Here is a 16,877-nt window from a genome sequence, read left to right as displayed (position 1 = left end):
CTGTCGACAGAAGGTGTTATGCCTCGTAAAATGAGGTTTACTAGCGTCGACAAAACTGCTGAGTTCTGTCGACGTTATGTCGACAGAACTCAGCAGTAATATAGACGCAGGTATAGTTTTGTCGACAAAAGTCTACTTTTGTCGACAAAACTCTATAGTCTAGACACACCCTTAGGTGCACACAGGTCCCATCCTATCCAGCAGGGGGCAGTTGTGCACACTTGTGTACACACCCCTAGACACACACAGGCCCTTTCCTTTCTCTCCAGTGCAGGCCATACTGCTCACGTGCCCTAATCACGACAGTGACCAAGGCGCAGCTGTCAATAACCAGGCCAGGAGGCGTCTTTGGGACACATTTAATAATAAAATAACAATAGAGAGTGAGTGCCTCCCTGAGGCTGGAAGCTGGATCCCCCCCCCAACCAATTAGTGACAATAGCCCCCTGCCCCCAGTCACTTATCCTTGAACGGAGAGAGAACACGATCTGTTTTTAAAAGCCCCCCCTTCTGTCAAACCAACAGCGAATCACAGAATAAAGGGGGAGGGGAGCGTCCGCCATAGGCGGGCACCAGTCCCAAGGACTGTCCCCCAATACACAGCACCATGGGGCACTACGGGCTCTGGCCTCCGCAGCTGGGATCCACCCCATGAAGACCTGGCTTCTAAAATGAGCCTGCTTGGCCCAAGCAGGAGCAGGAGGGGGGCTGGGGGCTGTTCTGAACAGCCCGTATAAAGTGGCAGGATAAATACCAAGGGAGGCCCCCGCCCCAGCAGGGAGGACGGCTGTAGTGCAATTTAGGCTCTTGGCTGCCCCTGCCCTGGGAGCGCCTCAGGGCTGAGGATTTAGCTGAGCCCTGACCCCAATGGGCCAAGCTGGGGTGAGAATCCAGGGGTCAGAGCCCCCCTACACCCCAGTATCCCACCCTGCTCCATGGCTGGGGGGAGAGAAATGAAGATAATTTGCCAGGTCTTGGGTCCCGGGGCAGCTGTGGCCAGGCCTGGTCTCCAGTGCGGCTGCTGGAGCACCAGTTACCACGCACGCCTCAGGCTCAGCTGAACCCACCAGAGCCGAGAGGCAGGGTCCGGGCCCGGGATCCCAGCCCTGAGAAGGGTGAGACAGTGACGGGAGGGGGGGCCAGGCTAGCATCTGGCAGCATGACCGGTCACGTCCCAGGCTCTGCCAGTAGCCAGACTGTCCTGTCTGCTGGCATCCGGGCTGTTCCACTAGGGCAGCATCTGCCCTTTCCATGCAGTGCCTATGCGGAGCCCCGCCACTCCTCAGACCCCCATCCCCGAAGAGCTAGGGCCAGTACTTCAGCTGGTGTGGTCTGGGAGCGAGCGCTGGGACCGGGCTGTGAGGAGTCGGCTGCAGGGTAGGCACCAGCTCTGGCGCAGTCAGTCCTGGGGGCGATGGGCAGAGTAGTCTGCTCTGGCACCACCCTTTCCATAGCAGAGCCTGCCGAGATTGCGGGGGGACACACAGGAACACCAGGAAAAAACCAGCTCTGCCCCTGGGGGTCCTGCCAGGCTGTGCCCAACGCAGCCCGGCCATTCCTGAGGGCCAGCATTGGAGGGCAGCGCAGGGCCATGCCGGGATTTCACACTGGAGACACAACATAATAACTTAGAGACGCTGCAAGCAGGGTTCGGGCTGGGGAGGGGGCTGGCCCTACAGCGTGGGGTCAGTGCAAAGCGGGGAGCACCTGGGCCAGACCTCCAACCACACGAGAAAATTCCTGATAATTAAGAAGATTAATACTGACGTCGAAGGGTTTATTGCACTTGGAGAGACTTTAAATTAGAGCCCAGAATTCCTGGCCACAGCCTTGGGCCGCCCTGCCCCATTGCCCCACCTGGCAGCTGCGAGCTCAGTGCCGGCGCGGGCGCAGCTGGCGGACCATGGCTTTGGCTTCCTATGCTGCAATCTTTGGCATCGCTGAGTGTGGCCCCGAGGACCCGTGGCTGGAAATGCCCATTGTGTCCTCAAGGGAGCTGCCACCGACAGGAAGTGGGCTGGGGAAGGCAGGAAGTCCCGCCCAGCTCCGTGGCAGCGACTGGATGGGGCGATTGTGCTTGTCCAGCCTCGCTTTGGCATGTCCGAGTGGACGGGCAGCTTGTAAACTGTCCAGTTCAGACTCCACAACCCTGTGCCAACGCCGGACGGATGGACAGAGGAACGCGCTTCACGCTGTGCCACGGGAGGAGCCCACGGCTCCACAGAGACCAACGGCCTCCTGGCAGCCTTCAAGTATTGCCCGTGGCTAGAGAGCGCAGCCCTCAGGGTCTGACCTGCCGGGGCGCCCTCGGGGGGCAGTAGGCAGCTGCCAGGGTCTAGTGCCGAGGGGAGGTGGAGATGCCACCCCCATGGGCACAGAGCAGGCAGGGTGTTCTCCATCTGCTGCTGCAGTCCTGGGGGCTCAGCTCATGGCCACCCCTGGTGGGGCCCCCTTGGGTCTGTCTCTGCCCCATTGGCAAGCTTGCTGGGTGCAGCCCGTCCTTGCTGTGCCAGGCCGCGCCGCCCCTCCCCGATGCCGCTCTGAGGCAGCCACGCCGGCAAAAGCAAACAAGACAGACAGACAGACAGAGCCCAGATGCGTAGGGCAGCCGGGCGGCCCTGGCCCCGCTATGCCTCTGAGGCCGCCTGTGGCTTCAGCTGAGCCTTCTCCATGGCCGTGCCGTAGGGCAGGGAGCGTTTGAAAAACCCCAGCTGCAGAGACAAGAGGCAGGGCAGTGAGCGCACAAGGCAGTACCTCCCAAGCACCCGGAGCGTGCCCTGTCTTCCAGCCCCGCTCCCACCAAGAGCCAGGCACCGACCCCGATCCCTGAGTCCCAAGGGGAGTTATTTCTGGGAGCCCCTTGCTTGCCCTTTCGGAGCTGGCACCTCCCCTCCCTGGCTCCGTCCCTCTGTCCCACTCTGGAGAGCTCCCCCCGGGCCAGTGTAACGTCTCGCCAGGGCAGGCCTCACATGGGGACTGGTGGCTGCTCCAGGGCGTTGAGGCCCCGGCCCGCTGGCTCAGAACCTCCCGGGGAACAGCTGATGCCCATGGGCAGCGCAAAGCTCCTGCCCTCCAGCTGGCATGACCACTGCCCGATGCTGCAGCGAGGCCTGCTGAGCTGGGAGCTCTGCCAGCCCCATTGCAGCTGCTCACAGGGGCCAGCCAGGAAGCTGGAAGCTGCTGGGCCCCGGCCTACCCCAGCCCCTCACCTTGTACAGCACGTAGATGAGCAGCGCCAGGAGCAGCAGCCCGAGCAGGATGGCCAGGATGATGATCCACAGCGGGACCCCCTGGCTGCTCTCTGGTTTCGCCCATTGAATCGCCGTGGTGACCTGCCAATGCCATGAGATGGGGAGGGGTAAGGCAGGAGCTGGGGAACCCCCTCCCCTCTGCCCACAGCTGCCTGCTCTCCTGACCCCCATGCTGGGCACTGCTGGGTAGGGCTGGGCCGGACGCCATCTGCAGCATTCTCTAGGGTGCCCAAAGGGGCATGCAAAGGGTGCCATGCCCAGCACTGGAGTGCAGCCAGGGAGCGCCGTGCCCAAAGGGCGCCATGCCCAGCACTGGAGCGCAGCCAGGGAGCGCCGTGCCCAAGGGGCGCCATGCCCAGCACTGGAGCGCAGCCAGGGAGCGCCGTGCCCAAAGGGCGCCATGCCCAGCACTGGAGCGCAGCCAGGGAGCGCCATGCCCAAGGGGCGCCATGCCCAGCACTGGAGCGCAGCCAGGGAGCGCCATGCCCAAGGGGCGCCATGCCCAGCACTGGAGCGCAGCCAGGGAGCGCCATGCCCAAGGGGCGCCATGCCCAGCACTGGAGCGCAGCCAGGGAGCGCCATGCCCAAGGGGCGCCATGCCCAGCACTGGAGCGCAGCCAGGGAGCGCCATGCCCAAGGGGCGCCATGCCCAGCACTGGAGCGCAGCCAGGGAGCGCCATGCCCAGCACTGGAGCGCAGCCAGGGAGCGCCATGCCCAGCACTGGAGTGCAGCCAGGGAGCGCCATGCCCAGCACTGGAGTGCAGCCAGGGAGCGCCATGCCCAGCACTGGAGCGCAGCCAGGGAGCGCCATGCCCAGCACTGGAGTGCAGCCAGGGAGCGCCATGCCCAGCACTGGAGCGCAGCCAGGGAGCGCCATGCCCAAAGGGCGCCATGCCCAGCACTGGAGTGCAGCGCCCCCACAGGATACTCAGACATCACCCAGAGCAAAGTGCAGGGAGGTCGGGGCAGCGGGCAGCACTGGCACTGAGCCCACCCAGGGCAGGCACGCCGGGGAGTTTAATGACCAGGCGCACTCGATAGCTCAGGTCCATTATTTCTGGTGGTGCAGCGCCCCTAGAGAAACCCCCTTCCGCTCCCAACAACAGCACCATCCCCACAGAGACCCCCGTCCGCTCCCTGCCCCCCATGACATCCCAGCCCCCTGCGGCGCAGAGCCCCCTAGCTCCGCCCTAGGGCCTGGGGGCCACCCCGGCTCACTGAGCTGAGCAGCCAGCCCCAGGTGCTGAGCGGAGGGGAAGGAGCTCGCTCTCCCTCCCTCCCACACACCCCGCTAGTCATTGGCTCAGGATGGGTTTGCTGCAGGCTCCACTCACCTGGGCCTGGTCTGGGCTTTGACGCTGCCCCAGCCACCTCCCCCCCACCCACTGTGCCCCACTCCTTCTACATGGCCCACGGGCAGCCACTGACCTTCAAAGCCTCGCTGGGGTACTCCTGGGGCTGGATCTTGTAGGGCATCCTGTCGACCTGGTACCTGACCTCGCACTGCAGGGCCTGGGGCTGGTTCTCCTTCTGCAGACAAACCCCAAGGGGCACGTCAGCCATGTGCAGCGAGAGGACCTGGAGGGTGGCGAGCGCCCTGGCCCAGGGAGAGGGCGGGCCAGGCACCACCACCAATCAGCACTCACGCATGGCCCAGATGTCAGGGCAATCGGTGTCCCTAGGCCTCAGGGCCAGCGAGCAGTGGAGTCGGTAACACAGGGCAGCTAACAGCCCTGGAGGGCCTCTGCCAGCTGCAGCTACCTCTGGGGGGGAGGGGGAATGGCTCACCCCATGGGGCAGGACAGGGAGAGGAATCCTGCATTTAGCTGGAGCCGCAGGGTGTCTGGAGCAGCCCCAGGGGCCAGAACAGCAGGGCTGGTGCCCCAAGTCTCCCCCAGAAGGGCCCAGACCCTGGTTTCACACCTCCCCCCGCAGCTGGCCCCTCCCAGGGCACCCGCACTGCAGCACAGCCCCCATGCTGCACTTGGGGCAGCACAAAGGAAAGGGGGGAGCAGCCCCAGGGCTTCCTACAGCCCCCAGCTGCCCTTGGCAGGACTCCCAGCTTCAGACTGGCCAGGGCTGACCCTGCTTAGCTGGAAGGGCCCCAGCGGCAGGCGGCCACACTAAGCCGGGGCGCCAGGGCGGGTGCTGCCCGTCAGTAGCTGAAGTGGGACAGGACCCAGGCTGGGGTGAGGAGAGGGCCGAGCCAACCAGGCTGCAGGCAGGGACGCTGGGCACACAGGTATGAATTTACAGTGCAGCAGCGGCAAGAGCAGGGGCTGGGATGGCCACTAGGTAGCGCTATCCCTGCACATCGAGAGAGGCTGGCAGAGGGGCCCCAGCCCTTGCTGGGGACTGGGCAGGCAGGGGCCTTGGTGGGGGACTGGGCAGCAGCTGGGCAGGCAGGGGCCTTGCTGGGGGCGGGGCCGGCAGGGGCCTTGCTGGGGGCGGGGCAGCAGCTGGGCAGGCAGGGGCATTGGTGGGGGTGGGGGTGGGGGCGGGGCCGGTAGGCGCCATGTGCCACTTGCTGCTGCCCAGAGCGGTTCTCGCGAGTCGGTCTGGAGGAGGAAGACACCATGACCCTGCCCAGGCAGGACGGATCTGGGCAGAGTCCAAGGGGAAGGGAACAGTGGAGAACTGGGTGCTCCTGGAGAGACCCCAGGGCAGGACAGGGGCTGTGTGACCTGGGGCTGCTGCCCAGGCAGAGGATCCAGCCTGCCCAGAGCCTGGCAAATGGGGGAGGGGGGGTCACACAGGCCCCCAGGGCTGGAACTGACTCAGGGTATGTCTACACTACCCCGCTAGTTCGAACTAGCGGGGTAATGTATGCATACCGAACTTGCTAATGAAGCCCGGGATTTGAATTTCCCAGGCTTCATTTGCATAAGCCGGCCGGCGCCATTTTTAAAAGCCGGCTAGTGCGAACCCCGTGCCGCGCGGCTACACGCGGCACGGGCTAGATAGTTCGGAATGGCTGCGTAGTTCGAACTCTCTAGCCCGTGCCGCGTGTAGCCGCGCGGCACGGGGTTCGCACTAGCCGGCTTTTAAAAATGGCGGCGCCGGCTTTATGCTAATGAAGCCCGGGAAATTCAAATCCCGGGCTTCATTAGCAAGTTCGGTATGCATACATTACCCCCCTAGTTCGAACTAGCGGGGTAGTGTAGACATACCCTCAGAGAAGGTCTGGCAGCCATGGGGGACAGGGACTCAGGAGGCCCCTGCTCACAGGAAAGCTGAAGCCCCCATCTAGGCCCCTGCGGGCAGCGTGTACGGGGCCTCCCGAGGGGCAGGGAGCTGGGAGACGTGGGGGTGGGGCAGGGCACCACTCACCTGCTGGAAGGTCTTGGCCCACATCCGGAAGTAGAGCCTCAGGCTGACCCGCTGCTGCCTCTGCAGCGCCCCCACCTGGCAGCTCAGCTGGAAGCACTCGGCCTCGGGGCACTTCTGCGGGGAGAGGCGGTTGGACAGAGGCTCAGTGACACAGCAGGGCGGGGGCCAGCGTCTCCAGCATTAGATCTTGGACACCGGTGGCCACTGGCCAGGAACAGGGCTCGGCGGAGCTGGTCCAGCCCGATGGCTGGAGTTAGCCTCAGCATTCGGAAAGGCCGAGTGACCAGCGCTGGCACTGGGCTTTGCATGGAAAAGGAGGCTCGTAGCCGTGGCTCCATGCCTGATGGGACTCGAATGCAGCCACCTCTGGTGCAGGGCATGGCAGCGCATGGCAGTGCTGAGTGGGGCATGGGAGGAGGAGCTGAATCCAGGTGCAGTGGCAGGGGGTGGGTGCACCAGACACTCCAGCACACAGGTACCTCTCTGCCTGTGCGGGCCAGGCCCTGGGGAGTGGGTGTGGATTGAGGACTCTCCACTCCAGGGCCAGGCCAGACTCTTGTGCCCTGTGCCCCCAGCAGTCACAGAGCGCCCCAGGCACAGTAACCCCGGCCTGCGGTGTGCAGAGTTCACAGCACTGACCAGGGTATGGTGGCTCCTGGAGGCCCCGCTGCTCCGCGCTGTGTCCCGTCTCTGCAGGTAATGCTGCTCTAGGCCAGGAGAGGCTGTGGGACTCTGCTCCAGCTGTAAGCACATTCCAAGGAGAGAGTTACCTTTGCATGGCCCCCAAATGCCCTGAGCAAGTGAGGGATGGAGGGGGGGAGCCAGGCCTGTGAAGCCCTACCTAGATCCCACCTCTGATCTGCCCTGTGAACCCCTGACCTGCATCTAGCTTGACCCTGGTAGGCAGAATGCCAAATCTTGCCCAGCTGCTGGCACTAAGAACTGATGGCCTCGCAGCTGGCGAACAGACCAGGCAGTCTGTTTGGCTCAAAACAGATATGAGTCTTATAAGAATGTACGCAGTGCTCAGACTCTAGGAAATGCTTCATGCTGCTGCATGCGTTACTGCTAGCGGAGTTCTGCGCCAATGCGCATGTGCAGAATTCATGTGCTGTGCAGATTTTTTTTCCCCTCAGCAGAAAATACAAAGCAGCTACTCCTGGGCAGGAGACAGGAAGTGAAAAGGCTACACTCCTCACAGCTCCCTGCCTGCGGGGCCAGACCAGGAGGACAGTGTGTGGTGCATGGGGCTGCTGGGTGAGGCTCACAGACTGGGGTCTGAGGAGCCAATGGGAGGGGGGAACTGAGGTGGGGGCTGAATGGGAGTAGGGGTGACTGAGTGTGAGCACAGGGGCATAAGGGGACAGGGTGTCTGGAGACATGGGGGGAGGGAATCAGCCAGTGTCTGCATGGGGAAGGCTCCCTAATGATTTTCCCCTCCCCACAGAAAACCCGGTTTCATATTTCTCCCCCCACTCTCAGCAGCCTTCCCTCTCCCTCAGCTGCGCGGTTACCACGACTCCCCCACCCCTGCCCCTGCTTCTGGGGGGCAGGGAGGGGGAGAGGCAGGAGATACATTTCTGTATTGTAGTTTAAATGAACAATTACTCAATCCTAGACTACTCTGCCTACTAAGGCATCCATGTGTCGGAAGACACTCCAGAAATGGTTGCTATTGTCTGTGTTGTTACAGACATACATGCTGACAAGTATTTTGGAAGAAATTACCAAAGTAAGGGAAACTGGTGTGTTTCTACTATTGTATTATACTATTGTATACACTGTGCTATTTTGACAAATAAAAAGTGCAGAATTTTAAAATCCTGTGCACAGAACTGTTCATTTTTTGGTGCCGAACTGCCTCAGGAGTAAGGTATTCCTCCCGCTGGAAACCTCAGTGTCCCAGCGCCAGGCAAGAGTCCGGGGGCTGCTTTGAAACGGCCTACAGACACCAGACAAAGCCATGGGGAACACGAACGGGCAAGGGGCTTTGCTGATCACTCCCCTTGTCCCAGGGAAGAGGAGCCATGCACGTGGACTCATTCTCTCATCTTGAATCTTGGGGAAAGGGAATAAAAATCCCCGACAAGACGCCACGGCATCTTTGTGGCCGTTTGGACTCGGAAGGGCGAGAGGCTCTTCCCTGAGGCCAGAAATCCCCAGGGGAATTCAGAGACACTTGGACTAGATCTTAGGACTACGAGGGTGTGGGACGGAGGGCACCAGCTGCGTTGGGGTAAGTGATGGGTCTCTTGGCTGGAACGTGCTGGGATTTTTGGAGTGTGACGATTTCGTCCCACTTACCTGCAGCTTGAGCGGGTTGACGGGCTGGCTGGAGCAATTGGCCGGCACCGAGTAACGGGTCACGTACATCACTGGTTTCCCCTGGAAACTCATGGGGCAGCTCAGCTCCAGGACACCGTGGCTGATGGCGCTGGGACCCTCATTCACCAGCTGCAAGCAGGGAGAGGGAGGGTCTGTGCTGGCACTGGGCTCCCAGGGAACTCTGGCTGTGCAATGGCCTGGCAGGCCGGAGAGCTCCTATGTGGCAGGTCCCTTCCAACCCTACATTCCAGCTGGCCTGGACAGAGTACCCCACCCCTGCACCCCCCTCAGGATGGGCCTCCAGGGCCTCCCAGTCAGACTAGCCCTGCAGGCAGCCCCTCTGCTCCCAGGCTGGCCCCACACATGCCCCCCTCCCCAACCTATCCTGGCCCCAGGGCCCTCTGGCATCTCCCAGCAGCACGGCTGGACTGCTCCTGCCCAGCCAGAGGGGGGAGGCCCTGCCTGCTGCCCCGCTGCTGGCAGGCCAGATGTCTGGGGGACCCGTGCTCCGTGTGACACTTACCTCATACACGTGCTGCACCTCGGGGCCCACGTCCTGCTCCTTCACTGGCTTCCTTACAGGCTTCCAGCCCGAGATGGGGAAGGACACAGACTCGGGCTTGGAGACCCTGTGGGGCAGGCATGGACGGTCACTGGCTGCTGGCCCTGGGATCAGCCACTGCAGCGAGGGGCCACGGGCGATCTGGGCTGAGCTGCCAAACTCACGTGAGGCAGGGACAGGGAGCAGCCACCGCCGGGCCACAGCTTCCCTGCCGGGCTGGGCGGGTTGCGATGAGTGACTGGGGAGGGGGCCCAGAGGGCTGCAAAGGAGGGGGCCACAGGACCTGGACTGAGTCTGGCTCTCCCACACAAGGCCTGGCCCCTTGCTCAGGGCTCAGGCTCTGCAGGGAGGCTGGGGCTGGGCACACTCACCCGTGGGAGGAGACCCTGGCAGCGGCCTCGACGCGCAGTGAGAACGCCACCACCTCGCTGCGGGAGTTGTTCTGGTTCTTGCTGGGGAGAGAGCAGAGAGCATCACGGGGCGGCCCACTTCCCTGCACGGCACGGGCTCTGCACAGCTCCCTGCTCCCCTGCACGGCTCCTCGCATGGCCCGGGCTCTGCACAGCTCCCTGCTCCCCTGCACGGCTCCTCGCATGGCCCGGGCTCTGCACAGCTCCCTGCTCCCCTGCATGGCTCCTCGCACGGCCCGGGCTCTGCACTGCTCCCTGCTCCCCTGCACGGCTCCCTGCTCCCCTGCATGGCTCCCTGCTCCCCTGCATGGCTCCTCGCACGACACGGGCTCTGCACTGCTCCCTGCTCCCCTGCACGGCTCCTCGCACGGCCCGGGCTCTGCACAGCTCCCCGCTCTCCTGCACGGCGCCCTGCTCCCCTGCACAGCTCCTCGCACGACACGGGCTCTGCACTGCTCCCTGCTCCCCTGCATGGCTCCTCGCACGGCCCGGGCTCTGCACTGCTCCCTGCTCCCCTGCATGGCTCCTCGCACGGCCCGGGCTCTGCACTGCTCCCTGCTCCCCTGCACGGCTCCCTGCTCCCCTGCACGGCTCCTCACACGGCCCGGGCTCTGCACAGCTCCCCACTCTCCTGCACGGCTCCCTGCTCCCCTGCACGGCTCCTCGCACGGCCCAGGCTCTGCACTGCTCCCTGCTCCCCTGCATGGCTCCTCGCACGGCCCGGGCTCTGCACTGCTCCCTGCTCCCCTGCACGGCTCCCTGCTCCCCTGCACGGCTCCTCGCACGGCCCGGGCTCTGCACTGCTCCCTGCTCCCCTGCATGGCTCCTCGCACGGCCCAGGCTCTGCACTGCTCCCTGCTCCCCTGCACGGCTCCCTGCTCCCCTGCACGGCTCCTCACACGGCCCGGGCTCTGCACAGCTCCCCACTCTCCTGCACGGCTCCCTGCTCCCCTGCACGGCTCCTCGCACGACACGGGCTCTGCACAGCTCCCCGCTCTCCTGCACGGCGCCCTGCTCCCCTGCATGGCTCCTCGCACGGCCCGGGCTCTGCACGGCTCCCCGCTCCCCTGCATGGCCTGGGCTCTGCACTGCTCCCTGCTCCTCTGCACGGCTCCCTGCTCCCCCGCATGTCTCCTCGCACAGCCCGGGCTCTGCACGACTCCCCGCTTCCCCGCATGTCTCCTTGCACGGCCCCGGCTCTGCACGGCTCCCTGCTCCCCTGCACGGCTCGGGCTCTGCACGGCTCCCCGCTCCCCTGCATGGCTCCTCACATGGCCCGGGCTCTGCACGGCTCCCTGCTCCCCTGCATGTCTCCTCGCACGGCCCAGGCTCTGCACGGCTCCCCACTCTCCTGCACAGCTCCCTGCTCCCCTGCACGGCCCGGGCTCTGCACGGCTCCCCACTCCCCTGCATGGCTCCCTGCATCCTTGTGCGACTCTCCATTCTCTTCCGTGGGCGTGTGTATTGTGCCCTTTACCCATGATCTTCCACCCTGGGCAGGTTACCAGAACCATGGTGCCTGCAGCTGCCACCGGCCTGCCCCTCTTCTGGGGTCACGCCCAAGTGCCTCAGGACCCAGATCTCAGGGCAGAGGCCCACAGGTGGCCAGTGGCTCAGTGCAGGGGGTGCCGGAGGCCTATGCTGAATTAGCCATGAGGGCCGTGCAGTTGGGTATTGCTGTGGCCACATTGGGGCAGGTGCCTCAGGGGGCAGGCAAAGGGGGTGTTGCCCAGCAGGGAGATTTTGGGCCCAGCAGAGGGGAGTGGCAGAGGGCCACTTCCTGCACAGCCTTTGGAGGTGGGACACTGCCCCCAGGGTGCGACAGGGCTTAATCTGTGCATTGGCCAAGCCAGAGGGGCCAGGGCTCAGCCCGTCAGAGCCCCCGTGCCTCTTTCATTACAAATTAAGCCCTCAGTGCAGCTCCTGTGTGGGGGTGGCCCACTCAGGGAGCAGTGGGGCTATGGGAGAGGGGAGTCCTGATCCCACCTCATAGCTGGGGAGAGTGGATCCCAGAGAAGGAGGGGAGAATCCGGAGCCCTGACCCCCTCCCCACTGGTTGAGGTGGGTCCCAGAGCGTGTATGTGGGGTGGGGGGTCCTGGCATTACCTCTGGATCTGGAACTCAAACTGGATGTTATTCTTGTTGTCACGAAGGTGGGGGACGGTGAAGCGCAGGCCCCCCGAGAGCTGGGGGAGGGACAGAGTGGGGTTAATAAGCTCTCCCAGCTCCAGGCAATGGCCGGCTCCCCATCTGCCCCCGACATCCCCCTCGCCCATGAAAGTCCTGCTCCTTGTGTGCCCGACACACCCCTGGGTCCACGACAGTCCAGCTCCTTAACCCCTTGGTGCATCCCCAGCCCATGACAGCTCTACTTACCCCCAACGCACTCCCAGCCCATGGGCACCCTTGCCCCCCACCCATAGGCCCCACCCCTCACTCGCTCATTTCACCAGGCTGGGGAAGCGTTTGGGATGGGGGGAGGGTCAGCGTCCAGGTGGGAGCTCCAGGCTGCAGCTGGGGGTTTCGGAGTGCAAGAGGAGGTTCCAGGTGGAGGCATGAGGTGGGGTAAGAGAAGTGAGGGCGCCGTCTGGGGGTGCGACTGCTGGGGCGGGGCCAGAAATGAGGGGATCAAGGTGCGGACTGTGACTCTGGGCTGCTGGCCTGGTGCTCAGACTGTCCGTGACTTGGGGCGCCTGGGCAGGGGCTCTTGCGGCCATGGGGTGTGTGGGGAAGGGTGAGGGGGGAGCGTTCACTTGCCACCCATGCCCCAGCTGGTGAGAGCCCTGTTTGCCCCGATTGCCCCCCGGCCCTGGCTGGGCTGTCAGCAGCTCCAGCACATGCTGGTCTCAGCCTGTGTCGCCCACTAGGCCCCTGGCGAGGGCGACTGACGAGCCAGAAGCAGTTAGTGGGATCAAGGAGAAATCTCAGTGCCATGCCCTGCCGGGCCCACCACCCCACCTGCCCCAGCACCCCCCACCTGCCCTAGCACCCAGCCACTCCAGCACCCCCCACCTGCCCTAGCACTCAGCCACCCCAGCACCCCCCACCTGCCCCAGCCACTCCCCACCTGCCCTAGCACCCAGCCACCCCAGCACCCCCCACCTGCCCTAGCACTCAGCCACCCCAGCACCCCCCACCTGCCCCAGCCACTCCCCACCTGCCCTAGCACCCAGCCACCCCGGCACCCCCACCTGCCCTAGCACCCAGCCACCCCAGCACCCCCCACCTGCCCTAGCACCTAGCACCCAGCCACCCCAGCACCCCCCACCTGCCCTAGCACCCAGCCACCCTCACATCCAGGGGCCTCACCAGGTCTGGCACCCCAACACCCCCTCCCCGATGCCCAGGGGAAGTGGCCAGACAGGCCATTGCCACCCCAAAGTCCTGCCTGGGCTCAGCCGGTTAGGCAGCGGGCACTGCCCAGCGAGGGCCCCTGGCCAGCTCCCCAGGGTGCTCCAGGCAGGGCAGCTACTCACGCTGGTGCCAGCCTTCATGGGGTTGCCGAGGTCGCAGATCACTGTGCGGGTCCGGTTCACCGACTCATAGGCACAGCTCAGGTTGGTGAAGTTCTGCCGGGGGCGGGGAGGTGTGAGATGAGAAGAGCTGCCCCTTCCCCTGCAATCCCCACCGGGCGCGGACCTGCCCTCTTGCCTGACACGCCCACCCTGCTCTGGGGGGCCAGCTCTTGTGCCGGAGTCCTGTCCCCAGGGGTCCCCGTGCACCAGGCAGCACATGGCCAGCCCAAGCTGCCCGTATCCTGCCCTGGGGGATGTCTGGCACTGAGGGGCCCATGCCAAGGAGCTGCAGCCCAGAGCCATGTCTCCCTGGAGCCTGTGTCACTGGGGCAGCAGAGGGCCCTGCCCGACTGTCCTGGGCTGCCCCGATCCCCAGGGTCCTCTCCCACCTACCCCCTGGTTGCGGATCACCCCGGAGTAGTCGGCCTCCACGGGCAGGGTGACGTAGAGCTCGGCTTCGTAGGCGCCGCCCTCGCCGCGGTTGTAGGCGTTGAAGGTCAGGTTCAGGGCATTCTTGTCCCCCAGGTAGACCACGCTGTGCTCCCTGCCGGGCACAAGGGGTGTGAGAGCCAGCGGGCGCGGCCTGGCCCCGGCACACCCACCGCCTGACGCAGTCACAGCCAGGCTCCCCGCCAGAGGGTGTGCAGGCAGCTGGGGGTGCGCTAGCACCCTGGAGCCCAGCAGGGTCCTCTCAGCCAGGCTCCCCGCCAGAGGGGGTGCAGGCAGCTGGGGGTGTGCTAGCACCCTGGAGCCCAGCAGGGTCCTCACAGCCAGGCTCCCCGCCAGAGGGGGTGCAGGCAGCTGGGGGTGTGCTAGCACCCTGGAGCCCAGCAGGGTCCTCACAGCCAGGCTCCCCGCCAGAGGGGGTGCAGGCAGCTGGGGGTGTGCCAGCACCCTGGAGCCCAGCAGGGTCCTCACAGCCAGGCTCCCCGCCAGAGGGGGTGCAGGCAGCTGGGGGTGTGCTAGCACCCTGGAGCCCAGCAGGGTCCTCACAGCCAGGCTCCCCGCCAGAGGGGGTGCAGGCAGCTGGGGGTGTGCTAGCACCCTGGAGCCCAGCAGGGTCCCCACAGCCAGGCTCCCCGCCAGAGGGGGTGCAGGCAGCTGGGGGTGTGCTAGCACCCTGGAGCCCAGCAGGGTCCCCACAGCCAGGCTCCCCGCCAGAGGGGGTGCAGGCAGCTGGGGGTGTGCTAGCACCCTGGAGCCCAGCAGGGTCCTCACAGCCAGGCTGCCCCCAGGCAATGCCCCCTAGCCACATGGCTGCAGCTCCCACCCCACCAGATTATTTTCGGGGGAGGGGGAGGCACGGAAATGCTGCTTCCCCAGGCCCCCACTCAGCAGCTGTAGCGGGGGTAGCCCTGCTCCCAGGGCCCTGCTGCTGTGGCTCCGCCCAGCTCCGCTTACAGGCAGCGCCAGGCTAAGGGCTTCCATATGCAAGCACAGCTGCTTGGTGTTAGCCGGGGGCGGGGGAGTCACGTCGCCCACGCAGCTGGGGATCCTCCAGGCCAGGCTCCCAGCTCTGCCAGGGAGGGGCTGTCAGCAGCTCCTGCCCATCTGGGCCTTGCCTGGAGGAGGGAGCGCACCCCCCAGAGCCAGCTGCCTCAGGCCCTTGGGGTTGGAGAAACGGGAGCAGGGCCAGAGCAGAGGCAGCATCCCCTGGCTCCCATTCTGCCCCAGACAGTGCGATCCCCACATCCGGGGCGTCGGGGGACCACCCACTCAACCCCCCCTGCAGGGACAGCTCCCCTCTCGCCCTGCAATCCAGACAGGCACCACTGCCTCTGGGCGCCCGGGGCAGCAGAACAGGAAGATGACAGGGTGGGGGCTGGCACCTGGACCAGCCCCCCGGACACTTCCTGCACAGTCCAGATCCGATCCGGGCAGGCCTGCCCCACAGCCTGCAAGGCAGCAAGTGCCCCGAGGAACAGCCCCACCTCGCAGCGGGGAGAAGAGACTCCACAAGGCCTCCATCCACAACGCTCTCTGCCCCGCCCTGCTCTCTGCCCATCCGCTCCCACCCCGCCCTGCTCCCCACCCCAGGCTCATCCTCCCCCAGCCCTGCCCCCCAGCCCCATACACCTTCCACCCCAGCGCTATCCTCCCCTGCCCCACCTCCCGCACTATCAGCCCAATCTGTGCCCCTTCGCGCTACCTGCCCACAGAGTTATCTGCCCCCAGCCAGTCAACTCCTGCACAGCGCCTCAGTCCACCTGGGCGGCTGGTCTCGGCCCTCACTCCCAGCGTTCTGTGCCCTGGGGCGCCCTTGGCCTGAGGGGATGCCGGGGGCTGAGTATCCTCCGTGCTGGGCCCAGCATGGATCCTTGACTGGGCCTTGGTCAGGGAGGGGAAGGGCCTTGCTGGAAGCTGGGGATGGACCCCAGGAGTCCTAGTTCCCAGCACCACTAGACCACATTCCCCGCAGTGTGGGGTGGCTCCCCCCCCACGACCCCCACCTCCTCCGTGCTCTGAGCTGGTCCCAGCAGATGCCCAGGCGCAGCCCCGGCTCAAGGGGCCTCCTGCCAGCCTTACCCTGAGACCTCGAGCTGCAGGTCGGGGACGCAGATATTGTCCTCGCCACAGTCCAGCTGGATCTGGGCCTGGGGGTGAGAGAAGGTGGGGGTCAGTGTGAGCAACCCCTCCCCTGCTGTCTTAGTGGTGACAGCCACCTCCCTGCCACCCCGTGGCAGGCCAGGGTGAATCCGAGAGCCTGACGCAGACCATGGCGCTGCCCAGCGTGGCCCTGTCCCAGCGTCTGTCCCTCAGCTCCTGGAGGGTGCGGCATGGCCAGCCGGGACCCCTGCGTGGTGCACACACATGGGGAGCCACTGGGCCCTGTGCTGCTCTCCTGGGCTCCATCACTTGCACAGATGCATCAGGCCCCTGGTCGGGAGTGGGGATGGCAGTGCAGGGGGAGGGGTGAAGGTCGTGGGACCTTTTCTGCCTGCTCCACCCCCAGTGCCAGCTGGACACAGGACAGGGCGGGGAGCAGCTGGGCACAGCTGGGTGCTGGTGAGTGGGCTCCAAGAGGGGTGCTAAAGAGGGAGACCCCACTGGATCCAGGGGAGCTCCCGGGGGCCCTGCTGCCAGGAGAGGCCCGGGGAAATGGCCCTGGGGACTCCGATTTGTTTCCTCCCTCCTGGGGCGGGCTCTATGGACAAAGCTGGGCTGGCAACTCCCCCCACTCCCAGTCTGAGCAGCGACTCCCCTGCCCCCAAAACAGCTGGGAGCCTGCCAGTCTCCCGCAGGGGGCCCTCAGCACCCGACAAAGAGGGACCTGCGCAGTGGGGTGCCAGCCTGCCCAGGAGCCCCCTTCCCTCCCCCTGCCGCACCTTCTGCTCGATTCTGTTCTTGGTGAGGTGGTTGAGGATGGGCTGCAGCCCGTAGGCATCCGCCGGGGCCCGCGAGTCGAGGCTGAAGCTCAGCTGCACGTGGATGGGGGACAGCTTGTCGCGGAACTCGGACTCGTTCTGGGGAGAGAGGGGAGCA

General features: G+C 65.2%; 1 protein-coding gene across 2 annotated transcripts in view; it reads right to left on the bottom strand.

Annotated features, from left to right (window-relative positions):
- Positions 1 to 341: 341 nt before the first annotated feature.
- ITGA5 (integrin subunit alpha 5) overlaps positions 342 to 16,877 on the bottom strand; it is a 62,604-nt gene continuing 46,068 nt past the window's right edge. For both annotated transcript variants that reach the window (XM_075902077.2, XM_075902076.2), the window contains exons 18-30: positions 16,721 to 16,858; positions 15,921 to 15,988; positions 13,788 to 13,938; positions 13,356 to 13,448; positions 11,986 to 12,065; positions 9,841 to 9,921; positions 9,431 to 9,536; positions 8,887 to 9,036; positions 7,222 to 7,323; positions 6,583 to 6,696; positions 4,681 to 4,782; positions 3,210 to 3,332; positions 342 to 2,711 (exon numbers count right to left, since the gene is read on the bottom strand). In XM_075902077.2, the coding sequence (XP_075758192.2) occupies positions 2,628 to 2,711; positions 3,210 to 3,332; positions 4,681 to 4,782; positions 6,583 to 6,696; positions 7,222 to 7,323; positions 8,887 to 9,036; positions 9,431 to 9,536; positions 9,841 to 9,921; positions 11,986 to 12,065; positions 13,356 to 13,448; positions 13,788 to 13,938; positions 15,921 to 15,988; positions 16,721 to 16,858 (1,392 nt within the window). In that variant the 3' untranslated portion in view covers positions 342 to 2,627. The remainder of the gene's footprint in view (positions 2,712 to 3,209; positions 3,333 to 4,680; positions 4,783 to 6,582; positions 6,697 to 7,221; positions 7,324 to 8,886; positions 9,037 to 9,430; positions 9,537 to 9,840; positions 9,922 to 11,985; positions 12,066 to 13,355; positions 13,449 to 13,787; positions 13,939 to 15,920; positions 15,989 to 16,720; positions 16,859 to 16,877) is intronic.

This window comes from Pelodiscus sinensis, chromosome 31 (genome assembly GCF_052426305.1).
Source record: "Pelodiscus sinensis isolate ZL-2025 chromosome 31, ASM5242630v1, whole genome shotgun sequence".
Lineage (NCBI taxonomy): Eukaryota > Metazoa > Chordata > Testudines > Trionychidae > Pelodiscus > Pelodiscus sinensis.
Note: the sequence above shows the minus strand (reverse complement) of the source record. Positions and strands in the feature narration are given on the sequence as shown.